Source organism: Lathamus discolor, chromosome 1 (genome assembly GCF_037157495.1).
Source record: "Lathamus discolor isolate bLatDis1 chromosome 1, bLatDis1.hap1, whole genome shotgun sequence".
Classification (NCBI taxonomy): Eukaryota; Metazoa; Chordata; class Aves; order Psittaciformes; family Psittacidae; genus Lathamus; species Lathamus discolor.
The window spans coordinates 36154888-36172188 of NC_088884.1; the positions used below are offsets into that span (position 1 = coordinate 36154888).

General features: G+C 41.6%; 1 protein-coding gene across 1 annotated transcript; it reads right to left on the reverse strand.

Annotated features, from left to right (window-relative positions):
* Positions 1-25: 25 nt before the first annotated feature.
* Positions 26-14623, reverse strand: HSPA14 (heat shock protein family A (Hsp70) member 14). Its single transcript, XM_065667473.1, has 14 exons — positions 14509-14623; positions 14340-14420; positions 14156-14238; positions 13135-13183; positions 12468-12561; positions 12261-12351; positions 11049-11153; positions 10129-10290; positions 9105-9260; positions 7336-7438; positions 3945-4157; positions 3354-3527; positions 2236-2306; positions 26-661 (listed from the first exon to the last, which is right to left on the reverse strand). The coding sequence occupies exons 1-14, from the start codon at positions 14563-14565 to the stop codon at positions 583-585; spliced, it is 1518 nt and encodes a 505-aa protein (XP_065523545.1). The 5' UTR covers positions 14566-14623; the 3' UTR covers positions 26-582.
* Between the last annotated feature and the right edge of the window lie 2678 nt (positions 14624-17301).

Sequence of the window (17301 nt, forward strand, 5' to 3'; positions counted from 1 at the left end):
ATACAGAATGGAGGATGCCAGGAGCTGCGTAAGAAAATGTATTTTATTAATAACATAAATAAGCACATAAAACCCTTACATACATTGTCCAGGTCACACCACAAAAGCATCTTGCAGTAACTCCAGAAATACAAACAAAACAGAAACCCCACATCCCGCTCAAGAGGCCAGCATCAAGACCACACAGGATCTCAGTAGCTTTTGGTACAGCTAGGGTGGATTCTCGCCAGCCCAGCTCTCAGCGCTTCAATGCTGTGCTGTTAAAGTCACAGATATTCTGGTTCAATGGGTACATGACCCAATTAGTCCACAAAAATAATCTTTAGACTATGTAACTTGCCTGTGGTTTGGTAACAAGCACAAGGATTTGCCCTCTGCCTTTTTGAAACCAGGTGCTGTAATTCAATGCTCACTGCTATGTGTCTCGGTTAACGGTTTGCACCACACTTTCCTCTCCAGATATTGTGGCAAATTACTGTTTCAGTTTATTACATTCCTGTAAGAATCGTGAATGACATCTCGGGTCAGTGCTTTGGCAGAACAGCCAACAAAAGACAAAAATCAATTTCTTTCCCCAAAAGACTATGATGCCACTTCAACAGTGATGATTTCACACTTTCCAGTATCTTGATCCGTGCAGGTAACATGTAAGGAGCCATCTCTAGACAAAAGAGAAAGGTACGTTTAGGTCTACCCCAACACAACACATAGTATGTTACTGTGTGTTCCAGAGAGGATAAACAACAGTTTTCATACAGGAGAAAGAAGGAACAATTATTTTTCAGAATATTCAGGGAAGAACGTGCTTCAATAAATTGAATTGAGTTTATTGAGTACTTAGATGTGCAGTTCTTGCCCCCCATTAAAGCATGTTCCAACATCTGCACAGAAGACAGATTTGGAAACACACTTAAATATTGTAACCAAGTTTATTTAGCAAAGGTTTGTAAATAGAATATGCAATATTATCATTCAAAATACTCATCTTGAGAACTGTAGCAACAACCAACAGATAAGCACATCTTCACAAAGCATCAGAACTTGACTTTTAAGATACAGAAGTAGTCTTTACATACCAAGAATTAACTTCAACAGAGAAAATGTTCATTTCAAAATTCAAGAACTAGAGACAACACTGAATCCTACTTCATCTAGCCATCACACATCATACTTAGATGCGTTATAGTGAACCTTTCTTATCTTTTTCATTTAAATATTACTAAAACCTCATTATTAAACACTAAATATTACTAAAACCTAAATACTAACAAACACTAACACCTCCCATTTAAAATAATGCAGGCTTCCTGCACTACACAGTTGCACATGTAATCCGTACGATGTTATTCTTACCAATGCTAAGTGCAAATCTCTGCATAACTATTTTAGGTGAAGTCCATCAACAGAGCATTAATACACCTGATAGTTACCATATGGAAATGAAGTGTTATGAACTCAAATACAAAGTAGGGATTTACTTTTACAGCAACATCCAGACAACTTTCATGTGATTTAGAAAAGCAATATGAACTTCAAGGCAGTCCTCAGAAGGCAAACACGCTCTAAGTACTCCAAACTCCACCTTCTGCTATCCTTATAAACTATTTAGACTATTTCAAATGAGTACAAGCACTCCCATTAAGGCCTGAAGAAAGTTTACTGAACTTTAATGTTATTCCCATTTCCCCCCCCAACCATGAAATACTTTATATTTTCTCTGTAATATACAGCTAATTCTGTAAAAAGTAAGATTTATGATGCCTGATTTCCTGTAGCAGTTTCTCATGCTTAACAACCCTGCCTATGAGAGGACAGAGCCACAGGTTCTCATCACAGATGAGTGCTGCATGAGAGATCCTTTGTGGATCCATTAACAAATAACGCAGATTCTACTTAAGTTTTATCTCAGCATGTGGGCATTCAGAACTACCTGTCCTCCTTCCACAGGGCATTTGAGATCATTACTGCTCTCGAGCACGGTTAAACTGATCCATGCCTCAAAAGCTGCTAAAATCAACCTTAAAATTGTGTTAAGTTTTATTTATTTAGGAATCCACCAATGAATGTGCAGAAGTTACCTGCAAAATTTACCCCTGCTAAAGACACAGGACACTGTAAGCAATGAGATCCTGAAATCTCAACACAAAATTAAGCACTCTGTAACAGCAGAAAAGACTGCTTGTCACAAGTGTGAAACAGCAAGTTAAGCAGCAGAATAACAAATGTTTGGGGTACCTTTTCATAGTGAGGACAGTCAGTATGTCATGTAGGCCATCCTCCTTTTTATCTAAATCCTGGAGTACAATCTATTTAAAAACAAACCAAAAAAGAAATTGATTAGAACTTAATTCAATCCTTGCACAGCAGTTTAATGGAAATCACACAATAGCCAAGGTAATCAATTCCTTCTACTTAGCAGCTCATACTAATAATTCAACATCAAAGCATACCCTGCTGGACTGTGTTCACCTGTAGTGCAAATCTCTATTTTTAGCTACTTCCGCTACTGTTTCAGTGGATTTCTTTCAGAATCTATCACCAGGATAACTGGAATACAACTGGAAATACAACCTGCAACTCCCACAGACTACATCACAAGCTGAGCATGTTCCTTTACTGAGGATCAGTTCTGTAGTTATTAGGGAACATCCTTCCCTACCCCCTTGAAGATCTTTGGCCAGGACTGAGGTGGAATAACAATTTTCTCAAGTATTCCATCCATTTCAGCCCCATCTGCACCCTCCTCAGTGTTTTACGAGTCCTGAAGCCAAGGTGAGCCCATTGTCACCATTTCAAACAAGCCATATTCTCCCAACAGGTTGTCTCCTGAGTAATTATCTTTATACTGGGGGAGGACTTGATCATCTTACCACTGTGCAAAAAAAAAAAAAATCAAATGTGGTCTTTAACACCAAGATCTTGTCCAATCTAGGAAGACTGGAAAGATCAAGACTGGATTGGAAGGATCAAGAAGTGACCAGCAGTACAGACACCTGCTAAATCATCACCTCCAGCAGCTGTATTTCTAGAATGCTATAGATTCGTGTGCTACTGGAATGACTGGTTACAATCTGTCATCCCAGGTGAGCTAACTACAGTGGTGCTAAACATCAAACACAGTCAGACATTCAGAAATTCCAAAGGGAAGCTTCAATGTTGTTGGGAAGAGCTTCAGTATTTCATAACACCTTTACCTAAGAATGTTTAAAGATCATTTCCAATGAGACACGCCTCATTGTAATTTTGTAACCAGAGGCTTCGGTAGGGATGTGGTGAGGTTCAGGTTCTTTTCAGATCTACTTGATTTCAAAGTGGTTGACACTAGAGGTGCATGTGAACGTGCATATACTCACCTGTGCAAATTTACCTTCTTCAGTCATGGGGCTTTTCCCCAGTGACTCGTACAGTTCAAGGCACACAGAGGAACTGTTTCCAGGAGCATGCAGGGTGTGCTGCCTTCGAGCTGGTAGTGGTGTCCCTGATGGAAACAGCACTGTGAATTTGTCAGCCCCTGCCTCGTCCACTCCCTTTAAAAAGAAAACAAAGATAAGGCATGCCTTTGTCTAAGTACTTGACTGAGCTGGAGGTGTTACAACGGTACTCCATGAGAGAAGAAATGTGGCAGAGAGAAGGAACCTGACATTTATCATCACAGCAAGTAAAGAAAATTGACATAAAGAAATGCAACTGACATGAATAAATGTAAGAGCCCAGCTATTACAACACAGCAAAGACTCAAATCTATCTCCCCTTAAAATCAGGCAGCTTTTCCTGTCAATTTTCGGTCAATAAACAGAAGTTATGACTCACTGTTGATCTACAGCAAATCTGTAGAATTATCAATAACAAAACAATGCTGTTCTTCTAACATCAGTCATGCATAAGTAGTGCTCTATGTTCACTGCAGCAGTAAAGCTTTCTATGATAAATCATTTTATCCTTACCTTAAGAAGAATATCTCTGGCAGAACACTCAATAAATGCTTCTTCTTCTAACAAAGGATTCTCTTTCCCTAGCAAGATTCCTGCCTCTATGGCTGCACCAATGGGAATAACTTCATCTGGAGGAATTGAATTCAGTAATTCCACAGTTGGGAAAATGTCTTTGATCAGCTGCTGTAGCTTTGGGATTCGAGCAGACCCACCACACAGGACTACCTGGAAAACATGCCTTAATCATTTCAAGTCTTTCTTCTGACAGGTAAGAGATAGATCATAACATGCAATAAAGAAATGCAAACAGCTCTGGGGTATTTTACCATCTGCAGGTGTTAGAAATAAAACTGATGCCATCTTTGCCTGACTTCTGTTACTTCTGTATTTGAAATGAAAAGAAAGAGCCTGCAAGTCTGAATGGTGTCTTGAAAAAAAGTGTTTCTTGCAGTAAGCATCAGCTTACTGAAATAAGCTCCATTTTTAAAACTTAATGAGTTAATCACAAAATAACATCAAGCTGGGAGGGACCTCTAGAAGTCATCTAGTCCAACCTTCTGTCCAGACCAAGAGCAGTTACTAGAGCCTGCTCAGGACCATACCTCCACAGATACAGATTCCAGACACTCTGAAGGCCTTTATTTCAGTGCCTGATTACCCTTACGCTACAGATTCTTTTCTTGGTATCTAAAATTTCCGTGTTGTCACTTGTGCTGCTTGCCACTCACCCATCTGTCATGTAAGTCAGTTTGTGTCTTGTGCACACCTTCCTACTTGGTAGCTGTAAGCAGCAATAGTCTCCACCAAGCCTCCTCCTACAGGCATCCAGCTCTGAGGCCACCAACATAAGGATGTGGAGCTGTTGGACTGAGTCCAGAGGCCGTGGAGATGCTTGGGAGGAATATAGGACAGTTGTTAGAGGATGTAGGGAGGCAATTAGGACAGCTAAGGCCTCCCTGGAACTCAATCTTGCTATTTGGGTTAAAGACAATAGAAAGGGCTTCTTCAAATACATAGCAAATAAAACTAACACAAGAGGCAATATAGGCCCACAGCTGAACGAAGTGGGTGCCCTGGAGACAGAGGATATAAAGAAGGCAGAGGTGCTGAATGCCTTCTTTGCCTCTGTCTTTATTCCTGCAGACTCTCCCTGAGGGCCCCGGATTTCTATAGCCCCAGAAGGAGTCAGGACAAAGGAGAAGTTTGCTTTGGTAGATGAGGATTGGGTTAGGGATCAGCTATGCAAACTGGACATCTGTAAATCGATGGGTCCGGATGGAATGCACCCACGGGTGCTGAGGGAGCTGGCGGAGGTCATTGCTAGGCCACTCTCCATCATCTTTGGTAAGTCGTGGGAAACGGGCGAGGTGCCTGAGGATTGGCGGATGGCAAAGGTCACACCAATCTATAAGAAGGGCAAGAAGGAGGACCCGGGTAATTATAGACCGGTCAGCCTTACCTCCATCCCTGGAAAGGTGATGGAACAACTTATTCTTGACTCCATCACTAGGCATATCAAGGACGAGGGGGTCATTAAGAACAGCCAACATGGTTTTATGAGGGGGAAGCCATGTATGACCAACCTTATAGCCTTCTATGAGGAAGTGACTAGGTGGAGGGATGATGGTAGAGCGGTAGATGTAGTTTTTCTTGATTTCAGTAAGGCATTTGATACTGTCTCCCACAGCATCCTCATAGATAAGCTAAAGTGTGGGCTTGACGATCAAGTAGTGAGGTGGATCGAGAACTGGTTGAAAGGAAGAAGGCAGAGAGTTGTGGTCAATGGCGCAGAATCTAGCTGGAGGTCTGTGACTAGTGGAGTTCCTCAGGGGTCGGTGCTGGGACCAGTGCTGTTTAATATTTTCATCAATGACCTGGATGAGGGAACTGAGTGCACCCTCAGCAAGTTTGCTGATGACACAAAACTGGGAGGAGTGGCTGACACACCAGAGGACTGTGCTGCCATTCAGCGAGACCTGGACAGGCTGGAGAGTTGGGCGGGGAGAAACTTGATGAAATTTAACAAGGGCAAGTGTAGAGTCTTGCATCTGGGGAAGAACAACCCCATGTACCAGTACAGGTTGGGGGTTGACCTGCTGGAAAGCAGTGAACGGGAAAGGGACCTGGGGGTCCTGGTGGATAGGAGGATGACCATGAGCCAGCAATGTGCTCTTGTGGCCAAGAAGGCAAATGGCATCTTAGGGTGCATTAGAAAGGGAGTGGTTAGTAGGTCAAGAGAGGTTCTCCTCCCCCTCTACTCAGCCTTGGTGAGGCCGCATCTGGAATATTGCGTCCAGTTCTGGGCCCCTCTGTTCAAGAAGGACAGGGAATTGCTTGAAGGAGTCCAGCGCAGAGCCACAAAGATGATTAAGGGAGTGGAACATCTCCCTTATGAGGAGAGGCTGAGGGAGCTGGGTCTCTAGCTTGGAGAAGAGGAGACTGAGGGGTGACCTCATCAATGTTTACAAATATGTAAAGGGTAGGTGTCAGGATGATGGAGCTAGGCTTTTTTCAGTGATATCCAGTGATAGGACAAGGGGCAATGGGTGTAAACTGGAGCATAGGAAGTTCCACGTTAACATCAGGAAGAACTTCTTTACTGTAAGAGTGACAGAGCACTGGAACAGGTTGCCCAGGGGGGTTGTGGAGTCTCCTACACTGGAGATATTCAAGGCCCGCCTGGACAAGTTCCTGTGTGATGTACTGTAGGTTACCCTGCTCTTGCAGGGGGGTTGGACTAGATGATCTTTTGAGGTCCCTTCCAACCCTTGGGATTCTGTGATTCTGTGAAGGGCTGGAGCAGCCCTGCTCTGGAGCCAGGCTGAGAGAGTTGGGCTTCTTCAGCCTGAAGAAGGCTCCTTAAGTGGAGACCTTAAAGCAGCTCCAATGCATAAAGGGGCTGCAAGAAATCCAGAGAGAGGCTTTTTACACGAGGGGGAATGGCTTTAAAGTGAAAGATGGTAGATTTAGATTGGATATTTGGCATAAATTCTTTCCTGTGAGGGTGCTGAGGCACTGGCACAGGGTGCCCAGAGAAGCTGTGGCTGCCCCATCCCTGGCAGTGTTCAGGGCCAGGTTGGACGGAGCTTGGAGCAACCTGCTCTAGTGGAAGGTATCCCTGCCTACGACACGGGTTGGGAACTGGATGAGCTTTAAGGCCCCTTCCAACCCAAACCATTCTCTGATTCTATCACTCTGACTCTACCTTGTACTTAACTTCAGGTACCTATAATCAAAGCAAAGAAAAGAGTTCTAAAGATCTTGAGTCTATATACTTTGTTGGATCTAAGCAAAAATGCTTAAGCATGTAATTAAATAATCTCTGCAAAGAAAAGAGGCCCCCATAAATATTCTTCTTGTGGCGTTATAAAGCATACTACAGCCAAGTGATTTCTATTATTACCTTATTAATATCATCCGCTGTAAATCCAACTTGCTGCAAGAGCTTTTTAATTGCTTCTACACATTTACTAAAAAGTGGAGAACAGATAAGTTCAAACCTGGCCCTACAATGAAGAAAAATAAAACCAGTCAGTGTCTTCTCATCCATTAAAGACAAATACCTGAAATGAAAGAATATCTCTTCATCAGGGACTTTAGTGAAAGGACAAGAGGTGATGGGTTTAAACTGAAACAGGGGAAGTTCAGATTAGATATAAGGAAGAAGTTCTTTACTGAGAGTGGTGAGGCACTGGAACAAGTTGGCCAAAGAAGTGGTAAATGTTCCATCCCTGGCAGTGTTCAAGGCCAGGTTAGATGGGGTTTGGAGTAACCTGCTCTAGTGGAAGGTGTCCATGCCTGTGGCAGGGGGCTGTAAGTAGATGATCTTTAAGGTCCCTTCCAACACAAACCATTTGGTTTTCTAGTTATACCTGGTACTGAAGAGTTGGTGTTTTTGTTTTGTTGGTTTTTTTTTTAATCCCCATTTCTGAATTATTAATCTTTACAAAATGATTTTTGTTGTGAAAATATCTGTGCTATTGATTCCACTATTAATACCTAATGGAACATTCATTCTTCTTCAGTGTACTGTGAAGAAAATCCAATACTGTTGTCTTGACAAAACCCAGTATTGTTGTCTTGATCCACATCTGAAAAAAACCCAGTCCTGGAACTACTTCTGTACCCTTTAAAATGGAGACACTAAGATGCAAATATGCCTTTTTTGAATTTCCAGAGGCAAAATCAAGCCATGTCCTGATTTGCACTCAAGCAACTTGAAAAGCAAATTTGTGCTTGTTTCAGGCTCTTTCAAGCCTGACAAGGAAGTTTCACACTGTGTGAATATAGCAGTCAAATTCCAATCCACACGACTGGCATCCTCATCCAACACTGAGCCAAAACAAGTTACACAGTATTGCTTCTCACACTTGCAAATACACTATGCCTTATTTTACCAGCTCCAACTGCTGCAGCAGTGGATGCACACTTCCTGAATTGAACAGTGGTTTATTTCGCCAAAGCCGCTGCTGGCTGGAAGAGCAATCAAAATTAGCTGAACATCTCACTCAATGAGAGATCATCTCAAGAGAGAAGAGGCTCAGAGGAGGACACAGCAGTATGAGCAAAAAGACAGAGAACATCTTTTACTAGAGCTGTCAAAAAGAGGCAACATCAAGACACCTGTGACTCCTGTCACTCTGAAGCTCACTTAGGTTAAGGAGTCCAAAAGCCTTCCCTGTTTAAGGAAAACCCAACAGCAACAGTGTTCAAGGTCAGGCTTGACAGAGCCTTGTGTGACATAGGTCTAGTGTGAGGCGTCCCTGCCCATGGCAGGGGGCTGGAAACAGATGATCTTAAGGTCCTTTCCAACCCAAACCATTCTATGATAACAAAACCAGTCAGGGGGTGGAACTACCTTGAGTAATGACAGTATCTACTTCCCCTTTCATTAACAACCAGACCCCAAAGGCCTCCTTGTGCCTTTTTGTACTTCAACCGTTATGGCAATATTGTTAGTGTGACTACCCTAACTACTACAAAACCATCAACATGAAACAAAGCTGAAAGAAAGCAAGTTGGTCTTCTATCTCATTTCTAAAATTAATGTCACCAAAACAAAATCCTGTTGAACATACTAGATACCACCTAGAAGGATTTCAAGCATAGTCGTCCTGGTTAAGCCACAACATTCATTTTATATTAAGGCAATAGGTTCAAAATTCACTTTACCTGGACACATTACAATCAAAATCTAATCCATCATACAATGAATCCACAAAACAGTTTGCACTTCCCAGGGTTGACAAAGAGTGTTTTGCAATATCAGCACTGTTCATTAACTTCATCATGGCTCTGGGATTTCCTCTAATATCATGTTTACAAGACCTAGATTACAAAAAAGAGGAGGTATCAGTTTAGAAATGCAGGAATTTCTGTGATCAGGCTAACTTTCTGAAAGGAAAACCAGGTTAAAGCTATTGAACTTCTTTTTCTGTAGTATTATTTACAATGCCACTATTTAAAGCTCACAAAAAATAATGCCTTTCAATTTCAACCAAAGAACACTGTGCAGACACCCTGACCTTGGGCATTAGTGTTGCTCATACAGATTTGAGTCTTTTTGAACAGATTCTCAGCTGAACAAATCCCATAACGGCAAAGAAAAGCTAGAAAAGGGCTGCAAGTTAACCCATTTTAACCACAGATAAGAAGAAATAAAACACTAAAAATGAGACACCTCACAAAGTAGTATGTTTCATGCAAACAGTCTCTTTCTGTGGAATTATGCAACTGACCACCTCAAGTTCACTGGAGTTAATGGTAATGCAGCTGTTCATATTTGTTCATTACAGGATGATGTGCCACACAGACTTCAGTCTGAGAACCCAAGCCCCTTCACAGTCCCTCAGGCCAACAAGAAAACCAAACAAAACCCACACAGGTGAACTGCCTGCCATCCCAAAAGCTTGTAACTGAAAGGACATAAGCAGCCTGTAGTCACATACAGCACTTGAAACAGAGTGGTTCCGAGCTTAGCCCTTATAGTTCAACATCAACTTCAGGCAACATCAGCCCAAACCCAAGTATTTCCCAGTCTTCCTCCTTGGCCCCCAACAATTGACTGTTCCTCTAATATCTTTGAGCTGCTTCATTTGCAGACAATGTGCTACATCTGACACCACCTTTTTTAAAGCTAGCATCAGATAATGAAGTTCCTGTACTAACAGCAACATGCTTGGTACTCAGTGCCTACCTCTGAAATTCAGAAGCCAAGTGTTGTGCTAGAGCTTCTGTGAAGCAAACACCACCAATGGTATCATCTGTGTTTGTAGCAAGCACACGATATATCCCACTGTTCACTTCTATGACTGTGATAGAAAGTGATGTTCCACCAAGTTTATAAACCAACACATTTCTGCCATAAAAAAAAATAGCATTAATAAGCCATCTAAAATTATATTAACTTTGATACACTGTCTAAAAACATTACTGACATATCACGTATTGCAGGTTTTAACCAGTTTTGTCAAGCGACTCTGACTTGGGGTATTTGTATTTAATGCATCTTAGTACTACAGACTACTTGACAATGTTCCCTGAAGAACAGTGAGAGCAGCCAGCGTTTTTCCTGTAATACAATTGAGAATTGAACGTTACATTCAAGGTTACAGGCAAGAACTGTATGAGAAGGGTAAAAAAAATACCAAGACAAAACCCACCTGTTTGAACTGACAGCAGTCTTTGGTATTTGAAAATTATGTGAATTATCTAAATATTCATAAGGGAAACCCAATGAACCTCTGAACCCAGGAATGCTTCAGTTCTGCTAGTGTATGTAAATGACCCCATCTCCCTCACTTAAAAACCAGCTATGCCCAAATCTGTTTAAGAAGGGATTGATTTTTCTTCAAGCCAATCAGCTCATTAAAGAGCAAGACAGAATCTGGGGACAAATCTTTAAAGTCAAAATAAAAACCAAAACAAAGGTATTTAAACCACTCTGAATTTACAGCTTCTAAATTGTTACTGGCTTTACTGAAAGAAGAGAAAACCAAGCCTCCAATCATTAATTGTGTGTTGACTGCTAAGGCAGCACCGCATTCCCTCATTTGAGACTTCTCAGGACTTAAGTACAGCAGCTTAAATCTAAGAAGTAAAATACCAGGATTTTACCTTTTCCCAGTGGGTGAATCTTGGCCAATTCCATAAGCCAGGAGAGCTGCAGATGGCTCATGAATTAATCTCATAACATTAAATCCAGCAGCTGCAGCTGCTTCCCTGTGATAAGGGAACAGTTCATTTTATTTTAATGATTTCACTATAGTCATGCATGCTATTACGATTTCATCTGAACTACATATGTCACTGATTCAGATCTTATTTACAGCATGGTATTAACAAAGCTAAGTGACTGGAAAAGAAAGGTATCAAGATGTTCAGTTGCTACCATGTTCTTCAGGTAGTTGGATCTGCTGCATGCTCATCGTCAAAGGAAACACTGATATATCAGTCTACATACCCCATATAAACAGCAAGCCCGCTCAACTACAGGATGAAAAAACCCACCCTCAATCAAACTTGGTAACTTATCCTTAGATGTAGTTCTAAAAGTTCCTGGAACATTATTCCAACAGGTATCATGCTATGAAAATTGGTTTTACTTCCAGATCAAGTCACCACACCTCATCTGTAACATCTTCTTTACATGTTTTCTTGCAAGTTTTCTTTTCCATTTTGAAGTAATTTTTAAACTTGTACACCAAAGCAACAGGATGTTTCATTAGTTTCATTATACATACTGTGAACTCCCAGCTCACCAATGTTTTATGACCAAATTCAAATGCATTTTAAGTACCTCCTGACAGTTAAGCAAGAAACAGAAGCAATCAATTATTCAGTTTAAAGTCTACTTATGTTTTCATATGGAGGGACTTTTACAGCAGAACTTCTTCCAAACAGAGCTTCCAAGTGGGATACTAGTTGTGTATTCAGTTATCTACTCTCTGACAAAACAGTCCTCAATAGCCATGGAACATCACTTGGTTTGGTGTTACTATGAAGGGATGGAGAATTATGGAGGGCAGCTGAGAAACAATTTGCATATCCCAGGAGACACTGAAGATCCATATTTGAAATGACATTCTATCCTGGATGATACCAATATTCCCTTTCACTTCAGTTGACTCAGAATCTCATTTTGGTTACAACAGTGAATTCCTTGAAAAGTTTCTAAAGTCAGGATTTAATCTCCTGTTTTCAAATTTTCCCAATTCAAATAATATCCCAATGTTTTGACGGGAGTCCAGCAGGAGAATTCCCGCTGCTGAGCTGCCATCTGGTCTGCTTTAGGCATATTAAGTAACAGGAAAATCTTAATCCTCTTACCCAAGGGCATTCTTCTGATTCTCTCCAAAATCAAACGGTACAGTGATAACAACATCATTCACATCTGAGCCCAATGCAGACTGAGCAGTTTCTGTTTATAAACACAGGCAGAACATATTGATTAACAGCAAAAGAAACAGTATACCACATCTAAAAAATATGAGGACAGCTTTAACTAAAACATGTTATGATTTTACTTATACTTACCTTTCATTTTACTGAAAATTAGTTTTGCCACATCTTCTGGGGTAATAAATTTATTATCTATTTCATATTGAAGTTTTCCATTCTTCTCAACTACCTGTAAGCAAAACCAACAAACCTTTGTTAGACACATAACCTGCTTTCCAACAAAAAGTAATGTTTAATTTAGTTTCTGTTCAAACTGAAAAGCACTGGACTGTGTAAATACTGTGTTCAAACTCTAGGATGACAGAATAAATGCTTCCAAGATGCTACCAGTGATTCATGAAATAAATTGCATTACCCATCACACATGACAGTGCCATTCATATGAACTGCATTTGACTCCAGACTTCCTTTTCTTATTAAGTTTGCTCAGTACAAAGCCAACATTTAGAACAAGATGTACTTGCCTGCTAGGAAGCACCACGATGCTACTACCCAGATATATTAAGAATTGTCCCTTTTGGGAAGAGTAAAGAGAGAGCTATATTTTTTCTGTTGGACTGGGTTATAGTGGCAGATCTCAGACCATGGTTAAGTTCTTTATTTTATAGAGAGAAACATTCTATGTAGCAAAAAATCGACTTCACTGCAGAACACAAACGTGGTATGGCACGAATAACAACACGAAAAGTATTAGATGATACAAGTTATTCTGGAAAAAACAGAAAAAATAGATCATACTCACTGAACATTTGCTTTCTGCAATGTATTTCTCTGCCTGTGGATCACCAGAGCTGTCCAAAGAAATTGAAAATAACAAAATCAATCATACGCTGAAAGGTAATTCATCTTGCTGGTGTTCCTTGTAGCATCTACAGCAGGTGAAGATCTACTTCAACCAAAATTCCCATTTCCAGTGTATGAATACATTCACGTAGAAGAAAAACTAACAGTTCTGACTGCTGGTATCTTTTAAATTCCTTTCCCCAAACCAATGATGGAAAAAATAGTGAAAAGGAAAAACAAACTCCAACACATTGTTCTAAGCTGCTATCCCAAACAATCATTATAAAAGATTTCAGTGGCACTTTTGTTGCCTTCACTGAAATAACGTGACAGCAATAAACTGACCATCCTTAATCATCTATGACCTGTGTGAGGTTACACATCTGGAAAGTGCTAAGAAATACATCAGAATGAACATCATCTTCTCAACTCCTTTCTGTGAATGGGTTCTAACACACAGCCAGGTTATCACTGAGTTTTGCCATGTTTCTGGTGTTAGACCTGAACCAACAAGTTCAGTTCCAGTATCGCCGTACCTGTGAGCACAAACTGTCACAGCTCCACTAACTGAAGAATCACAACAGGCATTACATCAGTGTGTTTCACAGTTGCAATAAAAGCAATACAAAGTCTCATGCAAGCAAAACTGCAGTGAGTTTTAGCCACAGGAAATCATGCAAGTAAGAACAAAATGGTTTAGTTAAGGAACTTAAGTGTATATCAAAAGAATACATGCAACTCATTACTAAATTTCACCATTTGATTTTTGCAAGTTCAGACACAAAATCCTACATCTCTGTACTCTTATAGTGAAATACAGAATAAGAAGTTCATAATATAATGAATCTTCAAGATACAACTTACCCTCCTGTTATTACTCGTGCACCAGAATAAGATGCCTTCAACACCAGTGCTGAGCCTACATTTCACAGACCAGCTTTAACAGGGAAAGCCACATCCTTTCACATCCGTTCTCTTACCTCCGCCCCAGGATCTGCTTCACTTTCACAACAGTGTTTGAAATATTTCTTATTCTGCTTTGCTTTGCAGCTAAGCCAACAACCTGCACGGAAAAGAAGGGAAAACAGAGGTGAGCACCGGGCAGCACCGAGCTCACGCCCCTGCCTCCCTCCCCAGCCCACCACACACAAGGGAAGACCTCACCTCCTCGCTCTCCGAGAACGCAACCACCGCAGGAGTGACCCTGTCCCCGGCGTCGTTGGCAACCACGTCGGCGCGGCCATCCTGCGGACAGAGGCACCACCCATGAGGCGGCAGCGCCCCAGAGAAGCAAAAGAGATCCCAACGCACCGGCTCCCCCCGGCACCCTCACCTTGTATACGGCAGCACAGGCAGAGCTGGCACCCAGGTGTACACCAATGGCCGCCATGAGCACCTCCCTCTCCTCGCAGCCCGCCACCCCACAGTGCACCGCGCGCCCAACCAATCCGCTCCCCTCTTCTCCCCCTCCTCCAATCAAAGCCCGAGCCGCTCTCAATCCTCAGCCAATCACGGAGAGGTGCGCTTAAAAGTGTCGTCATCGGGGAGGAACAGCCAATGAGGAAAATTAAGGGGCGGTGTCATCATGCATGGCAACGGGGCAGCCTCCGGAGGCGGTGGTGGCCGGTAGGGACGGCGCACAGTAAGCTATGTCACCCAAGGCTCTGTCCAACACAGCCTTGAACACCGCCAGGGATGGAGCATTCACAACTTCCCTGGGCAACCCATTCCAGTGCCTCACCACCCTCACAGTAAAGAATTTCCTCCTTATATCCAATCTAAACTTCCCCTGTTTCAGTTTTAACCCGTTACCCCTTCTCCTGTCACTACAGTCCGTGAGGAGATGCTGATGTCTATGTTGGAAAACTTCTATCGCATCGCTTGCCTTCATAAAAGCATACATAAGGTTTTTTTTTTTTTTCTCAAAAAAAAAAGTGCTTCAAACTCACTGCCTAAATCCCTTGAAGTGACGACACCATCATTATTCATTGCATTGCTTATTTTGTACACAGGAGTGCACGCTGCTGGGAGGTTTGTCCGTGTATCACCCCCAGACTTGCTGGGTGTGAGTCCTAGGTTTGCTCTAACGCTTGCCACCTGTTGCAAAAGGTACTTGATAAGTTGATGTCGGTATTGTCATTACTCCATAATTTCAGTACCTAAAGGACGTGGGGAGGCAAATTCAGCTGATCAGATTAATTAAAGACTTCTGTTAATTTTTAATACCACGATGGTTGCATGGGTCAGGGCTCACTGCTATGGAGTCTTCTCGCAGCAGTCCACAAAAGAAGCACACGGCAAGTCTGGCAGGCAGAGCTGCTGGGAAGCTGGAGTGAGTGCCTGTAGGTGGCATAAACGCAGCATGTAATTGCAGGGCTACAACTCACCCGCCGCATTTCGTCTGTTTGGCAGCTCAGGAAGTTTGCAAGGAAGTCGAAGCCAGATTTATTTCTTTTTTTACTTACACCAGAGTGCTTATTAGAGAACGTCCAAGGGTTTTTTATAGTTTAGAAGACAGAAAGCATATTAAACATCTATTTGGTCTTGCTTGTACATCCAGAATGTTAGTTTCCTTTCTCTTTTCCTTATGAACCTTTGAGTGCTTGCTAAATAACACATTCTTTATTGCACTCCACATCACAAACTTAAATCACAAAGTCTGGATTTGTTACAACCCCAAACAACCAAACCTCCAGCCTGTCGCTGAGACATTGATCAGTGTTCACTGGAGGAGCTGCTGAACCACGCTGAAGTATCCCAAGGGCATTAGCCAGTGAATCCAGCTTTCTCTTAACAGCAGTGTGTCACTGAAGATACGAACCTCATCCAAGCGGATCCAGGTTGGTTCTTCTTTGCTGCCATTCAGTCCATTGCAGAATATTCCCGGCAAGAGTAAGGAGGCGCTAGAAGCTAATGAAACATAGCAAACCTACTTCGTAGCTAGAGAACTACTGTTCTGTGTAGAACAGAGAACCAGCGCAAGTCATCTTTGACAAGGCTTTGTTGTCTATAGTGAAAATCAAACATATATAATGGTCTTTACAGTAAGAACAAAACATGCCGCAGATAGTTGCACGGTCAGTCTGTGCTAATAAAACAAGAAATGTGTAATATTCTCATTGCTGTTTTGAGAACTGCAGTAGACTGTATCAGGCACTGTCATCTCTAGGCACATCTCTGATGGTCACAGCTGGCTGAATAACTTTATTACTCTTGTCAAGTCTGAGAACTTTACACATACCATTTTTTTTTCTCCAAAGGAAAATAATATGAAATATCAAATAACTTTGTTTTAAATTTTTGGCCTTTTTCCTCTCCATGTCCCAGTTTTTCCATTTCCTAAATGATGTCAGATTAATTTTGCAGAAAAGTTGAAAGGTTTTAATAATAGATGGGAACTGTACTGAGATCCCTGGTTGGAGGATGCTCTGGAAATATAAAATGTTATGGTTAATAATGCAGACCTATGTTATGACATGAATTACAAAGGGTGCCGTGAGGCAATCCTAGAGCTTTCCAGGCAAGCTCCATGATAAAATATGCCTGAAATTCATGTTTGTGCTCTGGGTGGAAAACCTTGTGTTCATTGAACACTGGAGTGCAGTTTATACTCTGCAGGACAAGAGTTCAATACAGAGCTGAGTGGTGTTTATACTAGCAGTTTGAGGAGAGACGGCTACCAAACCAGGTTGTGATCAGCATCAGGTGAGGTAATAATAGATGTCCTAAATTTTAGGCATAGAGGTCCTTTCCAACCTTAACCATTCTATGATTCTATGATTTAGGCATGAGGATGCCAGCTTGAAACAAGATGTTCCTTCTATGCACTGCCAGAGATTTACTGTGTGATGTTGAGGAAGTCTTATTACTGTTTCTTGAGTTCACCATCCCCAATTACCAAGAGTAACATTTTCCTTTCCTCCCAAGGGTGTTATGAGGATAACCACATTAATTAGCTGCCTGCTTAGAGGTGTGTGCGATAGGATGGAGTAGCTGGAACATAGCTCTTCCTTATCTCTGCCGACCGGTCCTGGTCAGTATCATGTCAACTAAATTGATTTTCTCAGAAGGTGATTAAACACAATTAAATGTCCATGTTAAAACCAAGGCTAAGATTAGCTTTATA

Bases quoted from the DNA above. Each gene is read 5' to 3' on its own strand.
- HSPA14 (XM_065667473.1), bottom strand. From the start codon at position 14,565: ATGGCGGCCATTGGTGTACACCTGGGTGCCAGCTCTGCCTGTGCTGCC. The intron at 3,528-3,944 runs GTAAGGATAAAA...TTCTTTTTAAAG, and splicing joins CCAGAGATATTCTTCTTAAG to GGAGTGGACGAGGCAGGGGC. The intron at 2,307-3,353 runs GTGAGTATATGC...GTTTTTAAATAG, and splicing joins AAGAAGGTAAATTTGCACAG to ATTGTACTCCAGGATTTAGA.